The sequence below is a fragment of the Gnatocerus cornutus genome, chromosome 6, assembly GCF_029298725.1.
Source record: "Gnatocerus cornutus isolate USDA-ARS CGAHR chromosome 6, icGnaCorn1.1, whole genome shotgun sequence".
Classification (NCBI taxonomy): Eukaryota; Metazoa; Arthropoda; class Insecta; order Coleoptera; family Tenebrionidae; genus Gnatocerus; species Gnatocerus cornutus.
In genome coordinates this window covers 12,431,775-12,446,507 of record NC_142238.1, presented here as the reverse complement: position 1 = coordinate 12,446,507, position 14,733 = coordinate 12,431,775, and the positions used below count along the sequence as shown (strand labels likewise).

Below are 14,733 nucleotides of genomic sequence, written 5' to 3'. Positions count from 1 at the left end.
AAAACCATTAAAATAAAGCAAACTAAGTATTTACGATATTTCCAAGTATGTTCGTCTTTGCTTTGAGTAAACCTTGAGTTAGCTAATACCAATTTTTTATACGTGATCGTTGAAATCGCTGGTTTTCCTTCTGGTCCAAATGGGGGGTTGTTTTCTTATTACAAAATAAAATGTAAAAAAAATTAAGATTTGGTTTGCAAATGCTGAATTTTTTATATATGTAGGTGATTGTTTAAATCGCACTAGTTTCTTCTCGACATTTTAGTACAAACCGATTAATAAAGTATAAACTTTTGTTGCTCTTATTTACATGTCATTAATTCACATTCTTATCAGTTTTTATCACCAATTTTAACTAATTGTAAAAGAGAAAATATGATGCAATTGAGGTCAAACCCACATTTTCCAATTTTCATTTTCCCGTTATATAATTTTAAGCTCAGAACATCGAAAATCATCAAAGACAGACAGAGTGCGAAAACAAGTCCAGTGACCTCAAACTAGTTCCAAAGTCACCATCACGATGTTCAAACTAACTCCTTTGCTAATACTTCTAATTTTCATTGGGGTAAGTTAAGAAAAACAAAACTACCTCTAATATCATTTTTTTAGTATTCCAGAAATGAAAAACCGAGTGAAAAAGGGTTATTGGATTTTATTTTCAGTCCTTGCAAATGCAGTAAGTTCTCCACTTTTGAGTTATTGTAGGTTTCACCGGTGTTTAAAGGGTGTGGTGTGCCTAATAGAGAAGCCCGATTTTACGGAGGTGAATATTTGAGAGGGCACGAATTCCCGTGGATGGCTGCCATCCATGCTCATTCAGGAAGCGAAATTGATAAGATTGAGACGATCCCAGGGACTTTAATAAACAACAAATATGTTCTCACAGGAGCTGCGCCACTAATTGGGTAAAAATCCAACCGTTTCTTCTTTCAAACTTATTGAAAAATTTTAGACTAACTCCATACTCCGTGAAAGTCTCTTTAGGCAGTTACAATAAATGCAGTTTTGATGTGTCCTCCACCAACGTTAGCATTGAAGAAATTATAATACATCCAGACTACAATGTGGAGAATCACGCCAACGATATTGCATTATTAAAATTTAGCACTCCAATTCTCTTCGATCGAAGAATATCACCCATTTGTTTAGCAATTCCCGGTAATTCCATCTCAGAAAGAGAACATTTATAGAAATTTAATATTTAGGTTTTAGTTACACAGGACAGGTTGCTACCATCGCTGGATGGCCTAAAGATTTAGAGGCCACAGCTCCTTCCTGCCGCCCCAAAAAATTAGGCTTGCCAGTTTTAGGTGGACAAGAATGTCTCGAAACAGCGCCTCCAGCTGATTTTTTCACTGTAGACAAAGGTTGTATTGGTTTAGTCGGAACTTCTAGTGTGATTTGCCATGTAAGTATGTGGGAATTTCTGGAGAATTATCTCCAGTTGTCTTGTAGGAGGATGCTGGAAGTCCAGTAATGTATCGTTCTCATGGAGGGATTTATGAACTGATAGGTAAGAAAAACGGTACTAAAAACGGAGAGTAATTATCTGATTTTAGGGGTTCTAACAAGTCAAAATCAGTGTGGCTCTGCTCATAAAAGTGCAGGGTTTTATACTAGAGTGAATAAACATTTGTCGTGGATTATACAGAATACCAGAGATGCTTGCTACTGCGTCAAGACTTGAAGATGCTTCTTGAAACAGAATGATTTTTCTTTTAAGAGCCTGTTTAAACTGCAAAACTTTCCAATTTCGCAAATGTGTTAAAGTCTTCAAAATAAATGTTTATGCAACGAGTGTGTAAAGTTTTTTTCGCGAACGTTTGGTGTGAGATCTCTGGAGGTTTCTCAAATTCTTTATATTTTTCAAATTGTCTAAAGTTCTTCAATATTCAATCCAAACTACTCTTTGAGTTTTAAGACTTTTTTATGACTCAGATTATTATTATTATTTCAAATTGTTTACGTATTTTTTTTGCTTTGGTTTTCTGAGGGATTTAATGACATACATAAGTATTCCAAAATTAAATTTGCAGTTTTTACTGACTTATTTTGGATTTTTTTATTTAAAATTTTTAAAACTTTGAGATTCCTTATAGCTTTTTCTTGTCTTCAGACTACAGAATTCGAAGGTAGGCAAATTTGGAACCTGTGAGAGTCCTTAATACAGAAAGATAAGAAAATTTTAAAAAAACTAAGAACAAAAAGACCTAAATTATGAGATAACGTTTTAAAGATATCAGCAAAACCACTTTAAAACAGTATTTTAGTAAACACGTTGAAACGGGCAAAAAGTGTGATAAACACATTGTAAATGATCACAATTCTGAATATTTAACTAACAGCAAGAAAGTTTTAATAAAAATAAAGTCTAGTCGCTGAACAGCCCACTCAAAAATTGTACAATCTGCTCATTTTTACGAATATTCGGCAACTCAATTCTGAATCTTTTTTACTTCTCATATGTTCTTACTTTTAACCTTTTAGATTGCATTTCGATAAAACGACGTTTTAGTTATTAAAATTTACAACTTTCCTAAATGATGCATAAATATAATTTTATGACAGGTTAATTAATTTATTAATCAGAATAAACACCTACATATTAAAAACGAAAAATATTGAACAAAATTATTCAACAATAATTGTTCTCAATAAGTAACTTTTGATAACAATTTCATTGTCAGGACTTAATGTTTGTTTTATAAGTTCAAGACTAATTTTAATGTTGCAATTTTTCTGAGGCAAAAGTTTATATGGGTGATTCTATGGTAAATTTGGTAGTAAAACCAAAAACATGTAAAAACATTGAAAATATAATAATTGCAGTCAAAGAGCATTTAAGTACATTTTAGACTCTACAAGAACCACTACAGTTTATACCTATAACTTTGATCAAATTTTTGAAAATGCAATTTGAATGCACAAAATTTCTCTCCCCTAGTTTCCCACACGTATAAAATTAGTTCAATTACATCCAAACACATGAAATTTTGTAATATTGTTAGTTACACCTTCTTAGATAAATAAGAAATCAAATGCCAGTCCTAAAACACTCATGAAATTAGTTTATCATTAAATATTTTCGAATTCATTTTTGTTCATCACATTTGGTTTTGCCATTATTTTTCTCTCCCTTGGCAATTCAAGTGTTATAAAAATTGAAATATTTTATGTGCAACGTGCGTATAGTGTAAAGGGGTTGGAAATAACTTAAAATTATAAAAAACAATACACTTTCCAGCATTTTGAGTATCGGCGCGACACATTTGGACCAATCAAAATTTCTCTCCCCTGGCAGGTGGTATTTTCTTGCAGTTTACTTAATCGTGAAAGATTTATTTATGGTTTAATTCTAATTTGAAGTTGCTGATTTGGGAGCAGTTTAAAAATTGAAACTTTGAATTATTCTTCTGCACGTAACTTTTTTATTTTTTAACCGATTTAATTCGTTTTTAGGGTGTCTAGTAGAGCAAAAGGTTCTGTAGATTCCATTTTCATAAAATTTCGATGGAACAACTAATTGTTCGTAATACTTTTCAGTATATAACTATAACTACTAACAAAAATTGTTTAAAATGACTCACACTTATGTGTGGAAATGCCTCTAAGCATTACATATAAATATTAGAACTGATTCAGTATTATTATTTGTACTGAGACAACAGTGTCAATAAATTACTGTTATTTATGAGTAAAAACCACAAAATAGGTAATGAGAAATGTTCTAACACTGATTTATTATTTATGTATTGTATTGAACTAAAAATTAAACAACGAATTGGCCACATTTTTTACCAAAACTGGCGTTTTCAACAATTCGTTCAATTCGTTTTACTAAAAGCAGCAAAAACTGGTACCAATAGCTCTAACTTCCTATTGTCCGTCTACTGCAAACCATTCGTTCTTACGTAACAATTATTTAATGGATGACACCTGGCACCACAATGCTTATCTGACAAAATTTCAAGCAATAATAATAATGTCGAAACTGGAACAATACTGTCATTACTGTTTTTTAATAAAATGACCGTTATTAAATGAAATGCAATTCTCATTACTAAATTGTTTTGATTGGTGGTGTCACGTGTAGGTAGGTAAATTAAATAAAATAAGACAGAATGTGCATCAATTCGATTTAATCTGCGTCTTAATTTAGCAATGACCCACAGTTCTATTGTGTTGAATTGAATGGATAATCGACCCACCACCTATAAAAATCTTTGATCACTTTTAAGAAAATTATCAGTCGTGGAGTGAACCATCATGGTTGTTTTTTCTTATAATGTGAGTTAAATTCAAAGCGTAAGTATCTGTCGTACTTTAACAAAACCCCACCAGACATGGTTAAATTTAAGATCGCTATAGAGAGGGGCGATTTTATTGTTTCTTTGATGCCTTTATTTATCCATTCCTAGTCGCAATGAAGAACTACGCGCGATCTTGTTCTTTTTTCTATTTCCTTAATAATTTCGATTCCTTCAGGATCATGGGGGCTATTACGGAACAAATAGAAAATAAAAACACTGAAGAAAAAACGCTTTTACCGCAAGATATCGGTACCGATTATACTTTCAAGAGAAAAATTGTCTGGTTCAATGCTATCGGTTTTTTGGTGCTACATTTATTGGCGATGTATGGAGTGTACCGGGCTTTTCATGCACGATTTTTGACAACGTTTTGGGGTAAGTTTTTAAAGAATTTAGAGGCAATTTAAGTCTGTTGTAGCAATTACCCTTATGTTCGTTTCCGGGGAAGGTATAACGCTAGGCGCTCACAGATTATATTCACACCGAGCATTTAAAGCTTCGTTTTTGGTCAGATTATTAGTGATTATTCTACACACTATCGCCGGACAGGTGAGTCAACATGATTGCAAAAAGTCAATATTTGAATCGTCATGGCTTGGCACTAGCTCATTTCGAAAATTATTTGTTTTAATTTGGCGTAAAATGCCAATCATTGACTTACAAGCCAATTCCAGTCAAATCAAATATTGAGGAAACGATTAATTACTCAAAAAATGTATGAAATCGTTTCAACACCTGAGCTCTTGAACATTTAGTCGCTTGGATAATCTTTGTGTAACGATTTCGCAAATTACATGAGCATATTATTCCGCAGACAATAATGCACTATATTTTTTCGGTATTGTTCTTGATGACATAAAAGTTTAACTAGGCGAAAACTTCCCGCTACGATTCTGTATTTTGTCAAGTAATTTGTAGTACTTTCTAGGAGATGATACGTATTAATTACTTATTACAGTCAGCACCCAAGCGCACATCATTTTCATCGCGAAAAAAAAGGAAGTGTGGTTGAATTTGCAGAATAAAATTAAAGGCTCTTTTAAATAACGTTTCTACTTATTTTTGACGATTTTTACTCCGTTAAACCTTGAGAAAATAATGCGTGCACGTACTTCAAACACGTTAAGTATTTTTAAATACACATTGTACAATCTCTTAAGTGTATAATTACTTAAGGTAAACAGTAATGTTTTATATAAATTATAACAGATAAATATTGTCGTGGACTCATCAGTTTTAATGGAAGGCGGCAACCCAAAACGATGCATATTGGAAATGGAAATTTTTAAAAGGTTAATTACGACATTACGAAGTAATTTTTATTCTACAGTATCTAGTTCACAAGACGGGAAAAAACTTGATTAAGGAATAATATTTTTTGCTTAATTTAAAATAAATAAATTTTTAATTTAAACTTTAATATTATCAAGCTGTGTTATTAAAATCGAAAAAAAAAACAAAAAAACAACGAAGAACTTTTTTATTTTTATTGTATTAGTTAACTCAAACCAATTTCTACTACATTTTTGATTAACCCACCACCTGTTTCAGCACATTGTTCAATTCTAACTCGTAATTCTTTAACTCAATTGAGGAGTTATGTTTCAAACCTCAATAAATCCAATTTTGACTGACAGTGAGTTTGATGTGAATTTGAGTTTATTCTGGATAAATCTAACAATGTGTATAGTTTATTCAGTGAAAAACCTCTTGCTTAAACATTGGGTTACCTTCTTATGCCAAAACAGTTGAAGTAATTTTGAAGAAAATTGAACAAATTATCGTTTTTTCTAAACGCTTATAAAAATTTATGAAATAGATTTATTGAGTTTTGAAAAATATGTAACTCCAAAATTTAATAAACAAAAATATAAAAAAAATTGTTTTTTGGGAGTACAAACTAATAATTTTAAAATTTTAATTGCAGATTTATCCGTTTTGAATAAAGCAAAAATGTTATTCCTTTGTCATTTTTTGTAAAATAGATACACTTTTAATTTAGTATATTTTTAAGCAAGACAAAAGCAATAAATTTTCCAAATTATTGCAGCATCAGATCATCACAATTAAAGGTTCTTAAAGGTTCTAATTAAAATATAAAAAAATTTGGATCGGCGTGAAAAACAAAAATTTTTAAATTTTGTTTCTTCTGCTCCAAAATTTTGTAATTTGACATAACTGTTAAGTAAATCTAAAATTTTGTTAAAACTATCAGAAATGCATGCTTACAAATGTTTAAACACTTTTGGATAATCCAGAATCAAATTCCCAAAGTTTCTAAATCTACTTAGGCCACAGGTGTTAGTCGGAATTTTTGGTTTCCTGTGTAAATTTCCAGCGTTTTTTTCTAGAATTGTCTTTACATTTGGGTCCGCGACCATCGACAACACCACAAATACAGCGATACTGATGCAGACCCCCACAACTCCAACCGAGGTTTCTTTTTCTCCCACATTGGTTGGCTCATGAGTAGAAAACACCCAAAAGTAATAAGTAAAGGAAAAACAATCGATTTAACTGACTTGGAGAATGACCACCTAGTAATGTTCCAAAAAGAGTAAATTTTAATTTTTCCAATATTACCAAACTAACTTCTTCATTTCAGCCACTACAAATTTCTCTACTTAATTTTCGCAATGGGTATTCCTATAGCTATACCCATCTATGGTTGGAACGAAACGTTCCTCAATTCTTTGTTTATTTCCTACTTTGCTCGATATATCATTCAGTTGCATGCAACTTGGCTGATCAACAGTGCCACCCACATCTATGGAACCAAACCATATGACAAGTAAAACTCTCATTCTTCTTTACCCGTTACTTAAATACTTTTCCAGATTCATGAACCCTGTTGAAAATTATTTTATTTCAATTATTGCACTGGGGGAAGGATGGCACAATTACCATCACGCTTTTCCTTCAGATTACAGAGCTGCCGAATATGGAGTTAGGTATTCCGTCACTACTTTCATCATAGATCTTCTAGCAATAATGGGACTAGTCTACGATTTGAAAGAAACAAAATCCGAGGCTGTTAAAATTAGAGTTTTGAATAAAGGTGACGGCACACATCCAATTTTCGGAAACCAGAAAGAGTTGCCGCCACCTCTTCTCAGCGAAGAGGAAGAAGTAGAAGATAAGACGACTGAAATTGAAGAGAGACGTGAATCTGAAATCCGCGCAAGACATGTTACTGCTAGCGGATAGTTTAAGTTTGTAGCAATGTACCAAATATTCTTAAGGTGGCAATTTAGTGTTTTATTTATACTAGTGACAATAAACTTCCAGTTCAAGATTAAATAGAGGAAACGGTGGTAGTTATTTAACTTTGGCCCATTTGTACACAAAATTGGCGAAGTGGTAAAATACTATTTAAATTATTTTAGAGGTTTAAGATAGTATTGTTATGCTTTTTGTTAAAAGAATAAATAAATTTTTTACGCCCTTAAACTTAAACCACTACCTGCAAAACGAACAAAATTTTCTTTAAATAGCTAATTACAAGTAACCTAAATGTTAAAAGTTCATTTCCTTGAAATACATTAGCAAATGCTTCACATATCTTGATAATTCATGGGTGCCGCTCTGATGACACAGTATAGTTTTACCACTATGAGACTCGCTGGTATTCCCTTCGTACTTTCAATAAATGTTATAATATCCGCGAAATTAAACGGAGAAGGTAAGTTTGTATGATCTTAACCCAAACTAACGTCTTAATGCTCAAGGAAATATATGTGGAAGACCACATGGTCAAAGTACCATCGAAGAAAAAATTGTAGGAGGGTACGATGTAGGTTATTATAAGTACCCCTGGTACGCTGCTCTGGTGGTTTCAGACGTGGTGGCATGTGGTGGATCTTTAATAGGCTCAAAAACTATCATCTCAGCAGCGCATTGTTTCAGAGAGTACCTTACAGCTCACGGTCCACCGAAGTAAGTAAAATCGATGGTACTGCATCGTTCAAAACTCTTTTAATAGGAGAAAATTAGAAGATGTCTATAATGTCACGCTGGGTATATACAACAGGTGCCAAAAAGAAACCCCTCAGAAGACTTTTTTCATCGACAAAGTTCACATTCATGAAAAGTACATGGATAACGTACCTTACTACGACATTTCAGTCTTGGTACTCAAGGAAAGTACCAATGGGTACCAACCTATATGTTTACCAAAATCCGGTACGTATCAGCCAGGTTGTGTCTCCGACTAACTAAAATTTTAGTTATCAAAACTAGACCACGAGAGGGATCAGTACCAGGTCTTGGTACTCTACGGTACCATGGATCCACACCGTGTACTCTACACGAAGCGCGACTTTTAATATACTCGGATTTAGAGTGTAAAAATATGATGAATCGAACTGGGAATGATCCAAAAAAATTCACGAAGGCGTTTTGCGCCGGGTATTTACAAGGGGGAATTGATACATGTCAAGGAGACAGTGGAGGGCCGTTCCAAATAACAGATGACTACGGAAATTACATTTTGTTGGGTAAAAATCAATGCGAATACGGGGTGAACCCAATGAAATACAAAGCTGAAATGGTTTATAATGAGTGTGAAGTAATGTGAAAGTTTCGTGGTTGAAAACATTACCATTGTCGAGAAAAATGTTTACAGTTTTGTGCAGAAATCTCGATGCGTTAATGAATTCGTGGTTTAGGTCATTTTCAATGCCGATATGTAAGTGAAAATCACCGAAGAGTTGGGAATAAAAACACTGATAAACAAGTAGCAAAAAATTAATTTATCGGAGTTCCCGTCAGTTTAACAATAGTCGTGGTAGAGTAATAATGTGGGTTTAACAGTGCAGATTTATTCAAATTTGGATTATTTTGACTTGAGATTTATTTATTCTTTGCCAGTGGTTTCTTCAAGTATTGCGCTGAACCTAAAGCTATTAAAAGTGAGTTGTTCAAGGGTGAGAAATTCAAGTTACTTGTAGTGACACATTGTGAATTGTCTAAAGGAAGGCAACATTGGATTATATTCTGTATTGATTTCAGATAACTTTTTGATTATTTCATTTCTAATTAAAATCTGATCCACGGAGCAAATCGAATATCGAATAATTTCAAGGAATTTTGCTCCATTAATTTTTTTGCAGAATCATTATCTTAAGCTCATTTAATTGCCACAAAAAGTGTTTCATTCTGGCACAAACTTCAATTTTTTGCAAACTTTTAATCTACTTTTCTAGCTACTTCTTTCCTTCAAAACTTTGTATTTCTTTTGAGTTTAATCTGTATAATTAGATATTGTGATTGATTTGTTCGTTCTGATAGGTTTGGTGTCTTTTGGATTCCATTGTGCCAACCCTAATTTACTAGGAGTTTATACCGATGTCTCCCACTATATTGACTGGATTGAAGAGAAAGCAGGTTTCAATGCAACGATGGAGAGTCCTAATAATGCAACTCCGCCTGTAGTTGATGTTACAACACCTAAAAATAGTTGAGTTTTAATTTTACTAAGAAAAAAACTAATTTTTTGTTGTAGCTCCCAAACCTGGGAGGAAACCAAAGCCAGTCCATATTATTCATAATTCACAATTCAGTATAATAAGACCAATTCATATAATCATTATAAAAGATCGAGAAGATCGAAATGAGAAGTCCGGTAGTAAAAAAGACACACATCCAACAAACAAAAATAAAAGATCTTACAGAAGAACAAGAAAACATCTCAACAAATAAAATAATACTATTTTGTATTTAGAACAATTAAATAAAATTATGATTGCTTCTCGCCTTTTTCTTATCCCGAGCAGCTCTTGAAAATACTAAATTAAAATTTTAAAAAGAGTGGGGAAAATTCAATTATTGGGAAAAACATTTATGAAAACAATAAAATAGTCTACACTCCGAACCATGAAAGTGTTGCTGTGTTTAACATTTCTTTCGCTATTAAGCTTCGGAGATAACGAATGCAAACGTAACAAAGTAACTAACTTAATTCTTATACAATATATCAATCTAATGTAATCTTTATTCCAGATTAGGCTTTGGTCTCCCGTAAAATGCAGTATGTGTACTTTATTGATTACCGTGAAATAACATTATTATGTTTTTTTTAGCGGCTGGAAAAACATTCTTTGTTAAATCTGCTTCTTTAGATCAAATGGGAATTTTACAACCCTATCATTTTCCATGGTTAGCGGAAATAATAATTGAGCTTCCGGGGATGATAAAATATTGTTCTGGTGCGCTCATCAATGACAAATATATTTTAACTTCGCAGACTTGTGTTTTACCGTAAGTTGGTTTTTAACTAATTTTAGTTAATTTTTAATTTATGCAATTAAGACACAAATTCTAGAATTTTTTAATCACCAAAACAACCCAAAACAAAAACTTTACGACAGTTACACTACATTTCTTTTTTACACTAAAGGAGTACATATCAAAATGGTTAAATTTTCTCTATAAAATGTGTAAATTTCGGTGGATATTTATGATGGAATTTTGTGTGCAGTACTCCGACATAGTCGACAAAAATTGGTACTAGTAAAATGAGTAGATATTCTTAACAAATGAAAATGCTCTTCTGATGCTCTCAATTTTAGTATTTTGCCTTGAGAAATGCTCATATTTTGTATGTTGTTACATAACAATTCTTAAAAAAGTGATTATTTAGCTAAAATCTAGCTCAAATCGAGAAACTTCGAGCTACATTTTTTGTTTTAAGCGAACAATAATAAAAATTATTCATTTTAGATTCACTCCCCCCGAACACGTAACCATCAACCTTGGATTTTTCAACGGTTTCAAAAACGATCTATCAGAAAAGTTCCAAAAGCGAACCCTACAACGACGAGCCATACAAATAATCTTACAGCCCCATTTCGATCCCCGAAATCCCCAATTACTTGGTAACAACTTAGCATTGATAAAAGTAGACACTCCTGTGATATACAGCAAGACAATATACCCAATTCAGTTACCGTATTCGGGTAATCAATGTAAGTACTCTTTGGAAGGCGAAGCATTAGTTTCTTTTAGTTCTGGATTATAGCAACCGCTTAGCCGAAAATGCCGAATGGTCTTATTGTTGTGGAGCACAAGCTCAGAAGACATTTAAGGCGAACAATGTTAAAATATTATCGCCACAAGAGTGTAGTCAATTTAATGGCAATCCTGACGTTATGTGCGCTGTTAATGGTGATGGATTAGCACCATGTGGGGTAAAAAAATTTCAGATTTACATGTAATCCACCTTCATTTTATTAACTTTTTTCTCAGGAGGAAGGAGGACCTCTTAGCTTAGAAACAGTACGCCCGACCGGAAACACCAATGTCCTCCTTGGTAAGTGAATTGTAGTTTACATAACATTCTGATAGAAATTAACAGGAATTACGGCATGGGACCCTTTTGGAAAATCCTGCAATAATGGCCATTTTCCCCGTGTGTACGTCCGAATAGATCACAATCTTCCATGGATAAAACAGAGCACCCGCGATGCATCATATTGTCAATATTAATTAAAGCACAAATATTTAAGAAAATTTTATTTACCAACTGAAATAAATTAACATAATTTCCTATCTTAGCAACACTAAAATCGGCACAAGTACAAAGGAACCCCAAAAAATGATTTCATCTACAGATTGTATAAACTTACAAAAATTGATGCGTGTACACTTTTTATTTACATATTTTACATCGAAATAATTTGGACTCTCATTTAAATATCCTGGAAATTAGCAAAATAGGGATTTTAATAAATCACATTATTTGTGTTTTTCTTACACGATGAAGTAATCGCTTCTTCTAAATTACTATCTAGTTTATGATAATTAGCAGAGTTTGGTCTTCTTCCTCGGTATTGTCGTTTTCCTCGTCGTCCTTCCAAAATTAAGGCAAGAATCTAAGAAAATCTGAATTAGACAAAGCTAAATTGTTAGTACAGCTACCTTTTGCTTGTTGTGATAACACACGTAGCCCACGATAAATATCATGCATAACAACATGAAGTAAGTAAAGAAGTAAGAGTCTCCTTCCATTTCAGTATTGTAGTTAACTGGTTCGGATTCGTCGGTTTGTAAAGGCTTAGAGTCTTTTTCGTTTCGTAGAGAATCGGGGAGAGAGTCGCCTTCTGTAAAAAGAATTGTATTTCTTACTTTAAATATAAATGTTTTGTATATTTTTTGATGAAAAAATGCTCAGAGATCTACATCTCTAATTATTGTCTATAAGTAGAAAAAATTAAGTGTAAAACTTTCCGATTTCGGCTTGTTATTTTTCGTCGTAAAAATGCCCGACTTTCGCACTTGTAAAACAATATATTCTATAACGATCTTTAAAAAAATATCATTTTTGTGCCAGAAATAATCACTTACGCCCATCATCCACATCCACGTCGTCTTCACCCAAATTAGCCTGATTTGGATCCACCAGTGGTAACTGGTTTGAAGGATCATCCAAATCTGGATCCAAACTCTCTTCATTTTTAATCTCATGGTCAGATTTCCCAGATTGCTTATCATTTGGATTGGCAATAACTCCAGCACCATTGCCATTATCACTAACTTGAGGATGTATAGGAGTTTCTACCACATTAGGTGTACTAACATCCTTAATTTTAGTCCCGTCATTTCCCTTAGGATTCGCTTCTTGAACTTCTTGAGGTGGGCTGGGTTGTTCCTGTTGAACCACTCTATCAGTTGAATGTGAAACTTGATTTGGTAAATCAGGAATTTGCGGCGCAGGTTTTAAATCTGGTGCAGGATTAGCTCCATTTTCCACACTCAATTTAGGATTAACGTCACTAACTTGTACATGTGGTGCAACTTCTAGTGATTTATGAGACTTTGGGTCTGGTGGGGGCTTGTTTTCTGGGTTTGGTGGCAGCATAGCTGCTGCTGGGACTTTTCCTTTATGTCCATCTGCTTCAGATGGCGGTATATCAGGAGATTTCTCAGTTTCTGGTTGGGGTGCTCCAGCAGATTTTTCTGTTAGATCAGGTGAGATTACAGATTTGTCAATGGGCTTATTGTGAGACTCTTTAGATGGAATAGACGGTTTATCACCAGGAGGCGGTACATGAGGAGCATCTTGGTGTACTTGAGGTTGATCCTTTGAGACATCTGAAGCTGTACTTGCAAGGGCAAAATAGTAAGCACTGCGACAAACAGATCTTACTGATCCCATTTCATCACCACATATCTGGGCACAGTTGCCTTCTTTTGAAAAAATGTCGCTCAATCTCTTCACAGTTTTCGCGTACTTGCAAACATCATCTAAGTTGTATGGTATTAAAATAGCATCAGACATTAAAGCAGTCACTTTTCCCTTTGAACAATATTCAGTAAATGATTCAAAGAACAACAAACAGAGGATTTCACGATCATTATTTTTATAACCAGTCAGTGCACTAATTGTCTTCCAGTCTTTACAAGTGTTGGTTATCAACGGGTGTTGTTTATATGAATCAATGGACTTTACTGATGGGCACTTTTGAAGAATCGCTTCATAAAATGATATATCTGTAGGTGCACAGGAAATTTGACACCAAACACAAACAAAACAGAGCATGTGAAAATAATTCATGATTATGTGTTGTCGATGAAACGTTTCTGATGTTTTCTGTAGGCTGAAACCCTGAAAAACAGCGAATTAAGCATGCGATCAAATTTCAAGGAATTTTGTTTAAAATACCAAAATCACCAACAGGATTGATTAAATTGCACAAGTAGATTAAAATGATCCTAGCACAAGGCTTTCCTCAACAGCACTCATGTTTCGTAAACACTTTTTCTTGAAGTCGAAGGTTTGACAGTATTGCGGTAGGATTTATTTGACAGACAGTTGACGTTCGAGGTACCAACCCTGTAAAACTAAATCTGCATTTACGAAAATTTAAATTGTGATTATAATAGGAGTCAGTTAGAATTTATAGCTAATGATATAAACGCAATATATGAATTCAAAAAACATTAATTGTTTGAAAGTTATAGCACAAAAATAAATAAAATAATAATTTACAACGTTCCAAACTTAAATAAATTGTTGATAGGCAACCAGTTATAAATATTTGCTTTAAAAAAACTAATTTCAAAAATTTTCGAAAAATATGGCTATTATGATATACATAATAACAAGAGTACAACACAGTTAAATTTCGTCTATTATTCCAAATTTTAAGTTGCATTCAATACATTTTGTGATTGAATTTAATGCATAATTAGAGCCTATTAAATTTTATCGAAATAGGTATGAAATGCAAATCAAAATTAAATATTCACGAATTAGTGGACTCTTAAAGATTAATTATTTAATCTTACATAAGAATTGATTTCGACTCATTTTACAAAAACCAGAAACTATCCTTTTATTGATTTTATTATTATTCCATACAAAAACCGAAAAAAAAAACTCATACTTACATAAAAACTCATATCGCATCTTGCCCATGTA

General features: G+C 33.0%; 5 protein-coding genes across 6 annotated transcripts; 4 read left to right on the top strand and 1 right to left on the bottom strand.

Annotated features, from left to right (window-relative positions):
• Nucleotides 1-421: 421 nt before the first annotated feature.
• Nucleotides 422-1,801, top strand: LOC148173035 (CLIP domain-containing serine protease B9-like). The gene is made up of 7 exons (XM_088040037.1): nucleotides 422-568; nucleotides 613-679; nucleotides 728-908; nucleotides 956-1,161; nucleotides 1,209-1,411; nucleotides 1,459-1,516; nucleotides 1,563-1,801. The coding sequence occupies exons 1-7, from the start codon at nucleotides 524-526 to the stop codon at nucleotides 1,688-1,690; spliced, it is 888 nt and encodes a 295-aa protein (XP_087896163.1). The 5' UTR covers nucleotides 422-523; the 3' UTR covers nucleotides 1,691-1,801.
• A 2,201-nt stretch (nucleotides 1,802-4,002) lies between these two features.
• LOC148173034 (acyl-CoA Delta-9 desaturase-like) lies at nucleotides 4,003-7,686 on the top strand. Its single transcript, XM_088040030.1, has 5 exons — nucleotides 4,003-4,688; nucleotides 4,732-4,862; nucleotides 6,665-6,870; nucleotides 6,919-7,104; nucleotides 7,151-7,686. Exons 1-5 carry the CDS (start codon nucleotides 4,427-4,429, stop codon nucleotides 7,518-7,520), a joined length of 1,155 nt encoding a protein of 384 aa, XP_087896156.1. The 5' UTR covers nucleotides 4,003-4,426; the 3' UTR covers nucleotides 7,521-7,686.
• A 235-nt stretch (nucleotides 7,687-7,921) lies between these two features.
• Nucleotides 7,922-10,013, top strand: LOC148173033 (serine protease 33-like). The gene is made up of 6 exons (XM_088039828.1): nucleotides 7,922-7,995; nucleotides 8,042-8,249; nucleotides 8,296-8,495; nucleotides 8,540-8,809; nucleotides 9,603-9,770; nucleotides 9,817-10,013. The coding sequence occupies exons 1-6, from the start codon at nucleotides 7,926-7,928 to the stop codon at nucleotides 10,011-10,013; spliced, it is 1,113 nt and encodes a 370-aa protein (XP_087895954.1). The 5' UTR covers nucleotides 7,922-7,925.
• A 174-nt stretch (nucleotides 10,014-10,187) lies between these two features.
• LOC148173032 (cathepsin G-like) lies at nucleotides 10,188-11,798 on the top strand. The gene is made up of 7 exons (XM_088039827.1): nucleotides 10,188-10,259; nucleotides 10,314-10,341; nucleotides 10,394-10,571; nucleotides 11,034-11,278; nucleotides 11,319-11,500; nucleotides 11,559-11,622; nucleotides 11,668-11,798. Exons 1-7 carry the CDS (start codon nucleotides 10,188-10,190, stop codon nucleotides 11,796-11,798), a joined length of 900 nt encoding a protein of 299 aa, XP_087895953.1.
• A 10-nt stretch (nucleotides 11,799-11,808) lies between these two features.
• On the bottom strand, nucleotides 11,809-14,145 carry LOC148173031 (uncharacterized). 2 transcript variants are annotated; one of them, XM_088040028.1, is made up of 5 exons: nucleotides 13,975-14,145; nucleotides 12,657-13,917; nucleotides 12,231-12,412; nucleotides 12,067-12,184; nucleotides 11,809-12,010 (listed from the first exon to the last, which is right to left on the bottom strand). In XM_088040028.1, coding segments are annotated over exons 2-5 (1,512 nt in total). In that variant the 5' UTR covers nucleotides 13,867-13,917; nucleotides 13,975-14,145; the 3' UTR covers nucleotides 11,809-12,008. The 2 variants fall into 2 exon arrangements, with proteins under 2 accessions (XP_087896154.1, XP_087896153.1); XM_088040027.1 differs by having other exon boundaries at nucleotides 11,809-12,184.
• Nucleotides 14,146-14,733: the final 588 nt, after the last annotated feature.

Excerpts from the sequence above, each read along its gene's own strand:
- LOC148173033 (XM_088039828.1), top strand. The coding sequence starts at position 7,926 with ATGAGACTCGCTGGTATTCCCTTCGTACTTTCAATAAATGTTATAATA. Across the intron at positions 8,250-8,295 it reads ACAGCTCACGGTCCACCGAA|GAGAAAATTAGAAGATGTCT; the intron begins GTAAGTAAAATC and ends CTCTTTTAATAG. Across the intron at positions 8,496-8,539 it reads TATATGTTTACCAAAATCCG|TTATCAAAACTAGACCACGA; the intron begins GTACGTATCAGC and ends CTAAAATTTTAG.
- LOC148173035 (XM_088040037.1), top strand. The coding sequence starts at position 524 with ATGTTCAAACTAACTCCTTTGCTAATACTTCTAATTTTCATTGGG. Across the intron at positions 569-612 it reads TACTTCTAATTTTCATTGGG|TATTCCAGAAATGAAAAACC; the intron begins GTAAGTTAAGAA and ends TCATTTTTTTAG. Across the intron at positions 680-727 it reads TTTCAGTCCTTGCAAATGCA|GGTGTGGTGTGCCTAATAGA; the intron begins GTAAGTTCTCCA and ends CGGTGTTTAAAG.
- LOC148173032 (XM_088039827.1), top strand. The coding sequence starts at position 10,188 with ATGAAAGTGTTGCTGTGTTTAACATTTCTTTCGCTATTAAGCTTCGGA. Across the intron at positions 10,260-10,313 it reads ACGAATGCAAACGTAACAAA|ATTAGGCTTTGGTCTCCCGT; the intron begins GTAACTAACTTA and ends TCTTTATTCCAG. Across the intron at positions 10,342-10,393 it reads TTGGTCTCCCGTAAAATGCA|CGGCTGGAAAAACATTCTTT; the intron begins GTATGTGTACTT and ends TGTTTTTTTTAG.
- LOC148173034 (XM_088040030.1), top strand. The coding sequence starts at position 4,427 with ATGAAGAACTACGCGCGATCTTGTTCTTTTTTCTATTTCCTTAATAAT. Across the intron at positions 6,871-6,918 it reads CTAGTAATGTTCCAAAAAGA|CCACTACAAATTTCTCTACT; the intron begins GTAAATTTTAAT and ends TCTTCATTTCAG. Across the intron at positions 7,105-7,150 it reads GGAACCAAACCATATGACAA|ATTCATGAACCCTGTTGAAA; the intron begins GTAAAACTCTCA and ends ATACTTTTCCAG.
- LOC148173031 (XM_088040027.1), bottom strand. The coding sequence starts at position 13,866 with ATGAATTATTTTCACATGCTCTGTTTTGTTTGTGTTTGGTGTCAAATT. Across the intron at positions 12,413-12,656 it reads CGTGGATGTGGATGATGGGC|AAGGCGACTCTCTCCCCGAT; the intron begins GTAAGTGATTAT and ends TTCTTTTTACAG. Across the intron at positions 12,185-12,230 it reads GTTATCACAACAAGCAAAAG|ATTCTTGCCTTAATTTTGGA; the intron begins GTAGCTGTACTA and ends AGATTTTCTTAG.